Source organism: Helobdella robusta (genome assembly GCF_000326865.2).
Source record: "Helobdella robusta unplaced genomic scaffold HELROscaffold_15, whole genome shotgun sequence".
Classification (NCBI taxonomy): domain Eukaryota; kingdom Metazoa; phylum Annelida; class Clitellata; order Rhynchobdellida; family Glossiphoniidae; genus Helobdella; species Helobdella robusta.
The window spans coordinates 510766-521813 of NW_008703839.1; the positions used below are offsets into that span (position 1 = coordinate 510766).

At 29.2% G+C, this 11048-nt stretch overlaps 1 protein-coding gene across 1 annotated transcript; it reads left to right on the forward strand.

Annotated features, from left to right (window-relative positions):
• Positions 1–4761: 4761 nt before the first annotated feature.
• Positions 4762–6161, forward strand: HELRODRAFT_169170 (hypothetical protein; the record flags this gene model as incomplete). The annotated part of the gene is made up of 3 exons (XM_009015040.1): positions 4762–4791; positions 5691–5782; positions 5948–6161. 3 exons carry the CDS (start codon positions 4762–4764, stop codon positions 6159–6161), a joined length of 336 nt encoding a protein of 111 aa, XP_009013288.1.
• Positions 6162–11048: the final 4887 nt, after the last annotated feature.

Consider the following 11048-nt stretch of genomic DNA (forward strand, 5'->3'; position numbering starts at 1 on the left):
CAACATCACTCACAAGGCAGTGAGGGTCAGTTCAATGTCATAACCAGGACATAATAATATTATTAATATATAAATTAATATTATGTATTAATATTAATATAATATTAATATTATATTAATATTAATATATATATATTAATATATATATATATATATATATATTAATATATATATATTAATATATATATATATATATATATACAAACATTATTGAAGATATATGCCCATTTTGCATTAATGACTTTCTTTAATGAACACTCAACAAGTCTGAATTTATTAAACTCGTATTTATTTAAAACAATAGACATGGTAAGGCTAACAGCGCTGTTTCGGGAAGTCCATCTTCAGGGCCTATAAAAATAAGAATAGCATGAAATATTTTTATAAAATTAGAATGCATATTAAATGTATGTGTAATAAAATTATTAAGAAAATAACGAGAAACCTTTGTTAGTGAAAACAATGCAAAACATGTACAAATTAAATTTATGGTTAAAAATATAAATGTATATAAAAAGTTAGTAAAATAGTATTAAATTAAATATTAAAACAAATGAATTAATACTGAATAATTAATATAGACTATTTATGAAAAATATAATGGAATAAGATAAAATAAATGAAATAAAATGAAAAAATAAAATAAAATAAAAATAAAACAAGTAATTGTAATGTATCACAGCTAATATGGATGTTAAGATGCACTGTCGAATAACGAAACCAGCGATACGGAAACATTAGTCCTATGACGAAAAGGTAACATATTCGCCATTAAACAGTATCGCTTCTTTTGGCATTGGCTCGTATTCGAAGTGGCGCAACATTGGTGGTTCTAGGATATTGGTATGAACGGCACGTTGTGGACTATCATGTCTATACTGGGAGTAAAGATGTAGGCTATGATCAAATGAATAAATTGTTTATTCATAACGGGTTTATTCTTGTAGATGTATAAAGCTTCTTTAATTTTGAGGCGAACTGGGTGCGATTCACGTTCAAGTATTTTCGTGTTAACATCAAGTAATGCTCTGGTTAGTGGCAAACCGTGAGATTTGAGCATATGATATGCTTTTTATTTTTATTTTATTTTTTCATTTTATTTCATTTATTTTATCTTATTCCATTATATTTTTCATAAATAGTCTATATTCCAATTTAATCTAATTTAGTTGTTTCATTTACGGATTCGTTTATTAAAAATTTCTTATATATCATTATAAACTTAATAATTAATTTTGACAATTTTCCATATTCTTTCCACACATGTCTTCTTTTCACATTCAACTAACTTATTTACGTTTTATTTACATCATCCGATTTTAACAAATTTTCACCGAACTAAACTTCAGTATTAATTCATTTGTTTTAATATTTAATTTAATACTATTTTACTAACTTTTTATATACATTTATATTTTTAACCATAAATTTAATTTGTACATGTTTTGCATTGTTTTCACTAACAAAGGTTTCTCGTTATTTTCTTAATAATTTTATTACACATACATTTAATATGCATTCTAATTTTATAAAAATATTTCATGCTATTCTTATTTTCATAGGCTCTGAAGATGGACTTCCCGAAACAGCGCTGTTAGCCTTACCATGTCTATTGTTTTAAATAAATACGAGTTTAATAAATTCAGACTTGTTGAGTGTTCATTAAAGAAAGTCATTAATGCAAAATGGGCATATATCTTCAATAATGTTTGTATTAAAGAAAACCTCGTTCCGAAATATATATATATATATATATATATAATATATATATATAATTTGGAATTGTTGTAAATCGTATTTATTGAGAACTAGTGACATTATTTGACTGGCTAACAACGTTGTTTCGGTGTAAACACCATCTTCAGAGCCCTGTGTGAGATATAAATATTAAAATAAATGGAAATGTAAACCATATAAAATAAAATAAAATAAAATTATTTCACTAGTTCTCAATAAATACGATTTAGAAAAATTCCATATCGTTGAGTGTATTTTTAAAAAGTTAATTAATGCTAAGTTATAGTTTTTAATATTATTTTTGTTGTTGGTGGTGGTGCCGTTGTTGTTGTTGTTATTATCATTATTGTTATTATCATCATTGTTAGATTGCTGATTGATCCGATTAACGTTATTGTTGTTCATTCTTCGAGTTGGAAGTGTTGTTGTGATTCGTGGAACCTTTTTTAAGAGTTTACAAATCACAATTATTGATGATAATCACAGCATGTTCGGCGTTAGTTAACTTACAATTTAACTTTTAGATTTTTCTAAAGGTTGATCGTAAATCATTTACAAGTTTCTTTAGCTTAAAACCAAAATTTTTGTTTATTTTATGCATATGATTTAAGTTTGAAAGTAAATAGCTGCATTTAAAATTTTTCATCATATATATATATATATATATATATATATATATATATATATATATATATATATATATACTGTACCTATCGAAAATTTAAATTGAAAGTTAACTAACGCCGAACACGCTGTGATTTTCATCAATAACTGTATTTCTGACAGTCTTAATCCAATATATATATATATATATATATATATATATATATATATATATATTGAGTAGAAGACCACGATCTAACCAGTATTTTATGAAATTCACTGATTTTTTAGCTTTAATTAATTTACAATTTAAAATATTAGTGTTACGTATTAGATGTCTAAGTTAAAAATTTAAATTTTAAAAAAGCAAAAAGCAATTGTTATTATTATTCATATTTTATTATAAACTTATTACATCTATTTTAATAAAAAATTTATCATGATTATATTAAGAAAATTAAACAGAAAATGCCGTTTGAATGGAACTCTAGTACAACACTGCCGTTGTACAAAGGTAAAGGTGACTCTTTGAGTGTTATTCTTATCGGAATATACATCTTTATAGGAACACCTCTAGAAAATCATTGAAAAGATCATCAAGAGAAGGCTATCATCGTGCAATTTAATTTGTAATTATCAATTCGGCTTTGTGGCAGAGAGATCCACATCTATGCAATCTATATCATCCGTCAGCTACAGGAAAAGTATCTGGCAAAGCAAAAACAACTATTCCATTCCACAATCTAGAGAAAGGTAGAAAAGCTTTTGACAGAGTGCCTCGTGATGGGACAATAATCTTAGTCAAAAATCGTCAGGTGCCTGGTACCCGACCACAGTATTGCTTTAAGAAGTCTTGGATGCACACTAAACAGAAAGACTTGAAGGCACTAAATCTCAGGGAGTTGGATGCAAATAAATCAAGAGACTTGGAGACAGAAATTGATGTCAGAAATACAAAAGTCCAACCTGAAACGAAAAAGGACTATAAACGATTGATTGAATTTAACGGAAATATTAACAAAAACAATTATAACTAATTCAAATATAAACAAAAAAAAGCAAATGCAAATTTAAATGGATTGTTGTCATGTTAAAACATCTGGTGGCGACGACACATCATCCACTCTTTACTACCACTAATGTAAACTAACACAGACAATCTTTGTCAGTATAAACATAACGATCAAATCACCACTCAATCAGCTTATCAAAATAAAACCTTCAACCTAAGACACCTAAGATAAAACATTAACAGTCAATAGCTGTTCATAGTTTAATTTTAACTTCGTTTATTTTTTTTCTCTAATGAACAAACTCTAATTTATTCATGTCATTAGTAGATTAGTTAATTGATTCATTTATTTGTTTCCATTTTGCATATTGTAACAACAGATATTTTAGTTAAACAAATAAAAAAAAACAATGCACCTAGTTTTGACAGAAAAGCCACAGCACTTATCTCGGACCTAAATTGCAGTGGTATCACCATCAACTTAATAAGAAATACATGTCGCAGTATTGTAGTAATTTTTTCACAAATATGAATGACACATGACATGGAAAATATAATAATATAGGGCAAAATCTTATGTCGGTACTGGGGAATTCCATTCAAACCAGTTGATTGACAGAAACAGAATAAAAAAAATTTTTCAATCACTTTTATTTGTTATTCATTTCAAAATAATTTCGAATATTTTTTCAAGATTACCAGTTGAATGGCAGAAACCGAAAGTTATATAACAATAATAAAAAAAATTTGTTTTCAATTCAATTGCAGGCACTGTCGTAGGATTGCCAATATTTTACAGGACAAGAAAAATTAAAAATTGCACTTTTAAACATCTTTTATTATATTACAACAGACAAGAACAAGTTATTAAAAAAGAGGAGGAGCTAAATGTCGCAAAATTTACCTAGATTTATTTTTAACTCTCTGTTTACAATTTTATTGGTTTACTCAGTACCAATCTAAAATTTTACCATATGTTATTACAAATAAGTGGTATTCACTGCAGGTGAAGTGAAAGAAAATATGTTGCGGTATTTATTCACTGCGTTTTAGTAAATTTTCAGCGGCGATTTTTACCGCCTTATTGACGACCATGAGAAAGCCTAAACCTAACCCTAACCCATGGATGTGTATATGACGTAGCCTCGTGGGCAAGTAACAGGTAACTTGTAACAGGCAATTTAGGTAAAACGTGAAATAAGTACTCCTATGGTATCCTCCATGTTTACAAACAATCATAATGTACTTTTAATAAATTAACTCCGCCCATTTTGAATTATCTAGCGCTTGATTATTTATTTATATCAAATTGAAAATAATTTAATACTTAATAGTTAATTCTTAGGTAAGTAATTTAATACAAGTTAATTTTTAGGTAAGTTTTTTAGATCATTACTTGTCAAATATCAATGGCTTATGGAGTGGTTCACAGGGTTAGGGTTAGGGCCTCCATTTTTAACAAAATTTTCAATCATTTCACAAATGAAAATNTAACCACTCCATATTTGTGAAATGATTGAAAATTTTGTTAAAAAGGGAAGACATAACCCTAACCCAGTTGTTAACCACTCCATAAGCCATTGATTGTTATCAAAACAGAAATTTACTCATATTTTAACTTTTTTTTATTTAATATTCACTATTTCAACTATTTGACAAGTAATGATCTAAAAAAAATTACCTAATTAAATTATTTTCAATTTGATAAATAAATAATCAAGCGCTTGATAATTCAAAAGGGAGGATTAATTTATTAAAAGTACATTATGATATATATGATTATTTGTAAACATGGACGATACCATAGGAGTACCTATATCACGTTTTACCGGCAATTTATATTATTAGATGACAAAAAAATTTTACAAATTTTAAACTTTGTAGTAAACTCACGGACAAAACTATCCTTTTCTGCTTATCGTGCAATTGATATTTGTCAGACAAGTATTCTAATAAGCAGCGAGTGAAAGTATAAACAAACTTAAAAGTGAACTTATAATTCTAGATGTATAATAATCAAGCTGGGGTGTATCAATCATGAAATCAATGGTGGGTTCCGATCCATAACGTATATCAAATTTTATATTTTATTAAATTTTAAATTATTAAATTGTTTTGATATTGATAGCGTAATGGCACACATGCATAATACACATGAGCAAGTCGGGGCGTTTAGGTTCAATTAATAGATCTGAAGTACTTAGGAAATAATTTTGAATGAGACTTATAAATGAATGAGCAAATTTTAAAAATGCATAAATATATGTACATCAATCAATATTCAATCATTCTGTTTATAAAACGTTATTTCCGCGATGTTTAACCATGTGTTCAACAGCGCTCCTCAATTAAATTTGCAAACAAATGGGTCTTAAGATCCGCTCTGAACTTCGTAGGGGAAGGAGAAATAGTAAGAGAAGGAGGTAGAAAGTTAGAAAAAAGTTTTTAATACGAGTTAAGAAGTGAGAACAAGGAGACGATCATAAGCCAGGTCGTTTAGGTTCAATTAATAGATCTGAAGCTCTTAGGAAATAATTTAGATTGAGACTTATACATATATGTGCAAATTTTAAAAATTATTTCTTTATTTTATAGTTTGACAACAAGATATGGAGATATATGGGAAAAGATAGGGGCACGAGCAGCAGAGTTGAAAGCTTTAGGTTTCAGACCTGCTCACAGTACTGAAACTTCTTTACTCAAACTACACAATGATATCTTTTTCTCTAGTGACAATAGTAATCTTACTCTTCTTCTTGCTCTTGACTTTTCCTCGGCTTTTGATACTGTTGACCTACTATTCTCTTGAGACTGCTGCATCTTTCTTTTAATATTACTGATTCTTGTCTATCTTGGTTTTTTTCTTATCTCTGTAATCGTTTTTCTTCTGTTGTAATTCTACTTCTAACTCCTCTACTCTTACTTTCGGGGTACCTCAGGGTTCTATCCTTGGCCCTCTTCTATTTATACTCTATACTTCTGAACTACCACGTATTATTAATAACTTTTCTTTCTCTAGTCAACTATATGCTGATGATTCTTACATTTATACTTCTTTTCCTCCTTCTAATCTCAATAGTGTTCTTCATAATTTATCTCTATGTCTTTCTTTAATTATTGCTTGGTCTGACTCTATGTGTCTTAAACTTAATCCTTCTAAGTTTGAATTAATTTGTTTTAATAAATCTAAACACTCTATTACTATTCCTCTTATTAACTTACCTGATTCTAAAACTCTTGATGTCTCTCATAAGTTTCGTAGTCTAGGTTTTATCTTTGATTCTACTATGTCTCTCTCTTCTCAGATTAACAGTGTTGCTAGAAGCTCTTACTTTCATCTACGTAGAGTAAAAAAACTTTTGCCTTTTCTTGATGATCCTACTCTTCTCCTTCTTGTTACTTCGTTAGTCTTATCTAGGATTGATTATTGTAACTCGCTCTACTATGGTCTTCCTGACTCTATACTCTATCCTTTAAGTAAAGCTCTTAACTCTGCTGCTCGTCTAGTTGCTCGTGTCCCTTTCTTTTCTCATATATCTCCATATCTTGTTCTCTTGCACTGGCTACCTATAAAATATAGAATAATTTTTAAAATTTGCACGTTCGTGTATAAGTCTCAATCTAAATTATTTCCTAAGTATTTATCAGATATATTAATTGAACCTAAACGCCTCGGTTTACGATCGTCTTCTTCTTCTCGCTTTTTCTTAACTCGTGTTAAACACTCTTTTGCCAAATCTGCTTTTGCTTTTTCTGGTCCTTTTCTCTGGAACTCTCTACCTACTTCTCTGACTACTTCTCCATCACTTGCGAAGTTCAGAGCGAATCTCAAGACCCATCTGTTTTCAAAATTCATTGAGGAGCGCTGTTGAACATCGCGGAAATAGCGCCTTATAAGCTAATTGATTGATTGATTGATTGATTGATTGATTGATTGATTGATTGATTGATTGATTGATTGATTGATTGATTGATTGATTGGTTTAGGATAGAATGTAGAAGAACCAGGAAGACTATCACTATACTATAGCATAGTAGAGCGAGTTACAATGATAATAATCAATCCTAACAAAACTGAAGTAACAAGAAGAAGAGTAGGATCGTCAAGAAATACATATGATAATAGCCCGTTAGCTTTATTAAGCAAAATGATCTTCTTTTTAATTGATATTTTTTTCACTTTCAACCGTATATTGACGAAGGTAATGTTCACGACGGTTTCGGCGACGGTGAAGCATATCTAACAGGCGGAACCAATATTGTCAAATTGGCCGAACAGTTTGAACTAATAAATTTTTGTTTAATAAAAATACGCGGAATTACTAAAAACTAACATTGTTACATAAGAATCTGCGTTCCGTTATTATTTTGAAACGATACATAACGATACGATGACGAGGTATTGAAGCCTATATAAAATCATCATGTGCACGAGTATGTGCACAAGTTGTATGATGATTTTTGAGTTTTTGAAAGATAGTATTTAAACCAAGACATTGTGCAATAACAATGACGCTTGGCACATTTACAGTTTGCCCTAATATGTTTTCCCGCCAACTCCGCTTTACACAATGTACTGTTTTAAAACAGAAAAAAGTTAAAGGTCAATTACACTATCCAAAGTTCAGAGGATTCAACAGAGCGCACAAACATCTTAAATGAATACGTGCTAAATGAAGCATCACACACGAAACATGTGATAGGCGGGGATCTTTTTGTCACATCCGAACCTGGTTACTGCGAAACAGCACCAGGCGACCTTAACCATTAGACCATCACGCCGCCCAGTCATTCCGCCCAGAAAACAGTCATTCAATTAAAAAATTAAACAAAAGTTACTTTTCTTTCTGCTAATAGTTTTTTTTGCAATTATATCGATTCGACACATTGTAATAACGGTACGAGACAAAAAATGTTTTTTTCGTATTTTTTATTTGATACGAGACTTTTTGGAGAATGTCTCGTTTTAATAACGATACGATATTTTTAGAGTCTTTATTAAACCAAAGTCATTCAAGTGGGAAAAATTAAATAAGTTTCAATTTTTTATAATCCTTTATTTCCTTTATTTTTTAACAATTTCCACACATTGAAATAATCGTACGAAACGAAAATTGTGTCTTGTATTTTTTATTTCGACATGATAGACTTTCCTGAAAATGTCTTGTTTAAATAACGATAGGAGATTTCTGGTATTGTTATTAAAGGATACAAGATTTTTCGTATCGTTTTATAACGATACAAGATTTCTTTTATCGTTATTATTATTAAATCTCGATTGATAACGAAAATAACGGTTCGAGATGCAGGTGCATAGTATTAGATTATATATATTATTTTGTTTACATTATAATGCAATTTAAAAATTGTTAAGTATATTATCGAATATTTTAAAATTGTGTTATACTTACTTTAATTTATAAATTAATTTAATAAACTCGGTGAATTAAACAGGAACTGCAAAAAAGTTTAGACTTAATTATGGAAGTTTTTGGTCCTTGTTATTATCTCGCAAACAACCTAAGTGCACCACAGTTTTGAAGTTTCCTGCATCTGATGTGTTACAACGTCATTCCTTTTTTTGCTAGTAGTATAGTTTATAATTTGATTAACACAAATTGGCAATACCAAAATAGAATACCGTGATTGTACTTGTTGGATTTTTTAAAATTTCAAATGTTTTTTTCAGATTATGCTTTGAAATGGAATAAAATTAAAAAAAAAAAACTTCAAAAATTATGCTGCATGTTTAAACTCTAATAGTACTTTCTAAAGAAATGTTAATGTTTTAATTTTCGTGTTTTAATTCGCGGCATTTTTCCTTTTTTAAACGAGTTATTTGCTACAAATTTGTGTATCAGATCCCAGTTTTTTTGTTGGCTTCTCTAAAAAGATTTACATTTATACTAATATAAATTGTTTTAATTTCACACGTTGTGGTAGTTGATGACTCAACTTCATTCATTGTTTTTTTGGCCCAAGGTGACATAGAAATTACACCACAAAATGGACCGGATTTGCGTACATCCAGATGTTTATATTTCGGCAGTAAATACCGTCAGTGAAACAAGACGTTCAATCCAGGACGTTGCTCGTCAATAGTTTTATTTTTATGATGCTGCGTCACATCAGAATTAGTCTAACGGAGGCATTAGTCCATTGTTAACAGCTCAGCGTAATCGACAAATTTTTACTGTTAATTTGGAACAAGAAATAGCGAAAGGTATAGGCAGAGAAAAGTTACTAAAGGTTTTTTTTATAACTAAAAATTGTACGAAGCCACAAAAAATAAATGTTACGATAACTATATCTGTTAGCGATATTGGTACCTGTAGCGTGCACTTACCAATTTATGCACATACACATATATATATATCTATCATAATCCATGGGCTAGTAATACTTGGTACATATATATATATATTTATTCAATCGCTAGGGTTTGCACTTTTTTGGTGCTATACGTTTTTCTTTTATTATTATAACGTATTATTATATTTTTTTGTGTTTTCATACATTTCAATTAAAGCTAAAACTTATATTTTATAAATATGTTTTATTAATTTGTCGCAAAAACACTACAGTTCATTATATTTTACCACGTATATATAGTTAAAATTAATACGCTTGTCAATCTGTACTATTCACAATTATAGTCATCACAATCTTTTTTTTAATTTAAAATATTTAAATTTCACTTTTTGCTGCAATTGCACTAGTATTTGTTAATTTTGAGCTAAAATAAAAAACAATTTTTTTTTTTGTAAATTTATATGTTCACGCGTTAAAGAACTATAGTTCAATTACTGTGCAATGCATATTATTCATTAAACGAATCAACATTTTTATTAAATTACAGTCTAGTTTGGATGAACAGGATTGGTTTGGCCAAGCTTGCAGGAGCCTAAAGCAGAGAAATAACTTCACCAATCGAAAGCGGTAAATGCACTGTCGAAAATGTAAAAAACCAGTGATAACATTAAAAAAATTAAAATTCCCAGATTGCATGACTTATTGCGGAAGAGTAAACGCTTTTTAGGGTTAACTGAAAATAGTCCCAAAGGAAACGATGAATCTTTACAAAACCTACAAAGCATAACAACATGCAACAAAAATGCCTTAGCCAAGTGGTTGGTTGATAACAAAACAATCGTCCGCAGCAACAGAGATGATATCCTAAAGATACTGCAAGATAATATAACTGACATACAATGTTTGTTGTAGCAAGAATATAACACTGATTTCATCAATGAAACACAACTACAAGCCACTCAGGCATCACATGGTGAATGTGTTGCAATTGTTGAAAACAATTCGCCGGCAGGAGGTATTGATATATCATTTATAATGGGAGAAAGTTTTGTTTTATATGATATTTTAGAGGAAGAAATTGTCTATTAGAATATTTAAATATTTTTGAGATGCACACATAAATGGATTTTTGGCGATTTCTCAACTATCCCGTTACCGATGTCGCAAATTTAGAAATGTATGGGTAACGCGTTCAATCCAATATTTGAGAATGTGCACAAAACGGGAGAAAGATTTCTTTTATATGGTATTTTAGAGGATAAAATTGTCTATAAGAATATACAAGTATTTTTGAGATGCACACATAAATGGATTTTTGGCGATTTTTTAACTTTTTCGTTACCGATTACGCAAATTTGAAAATATATGGGTAACGCGTTCAATC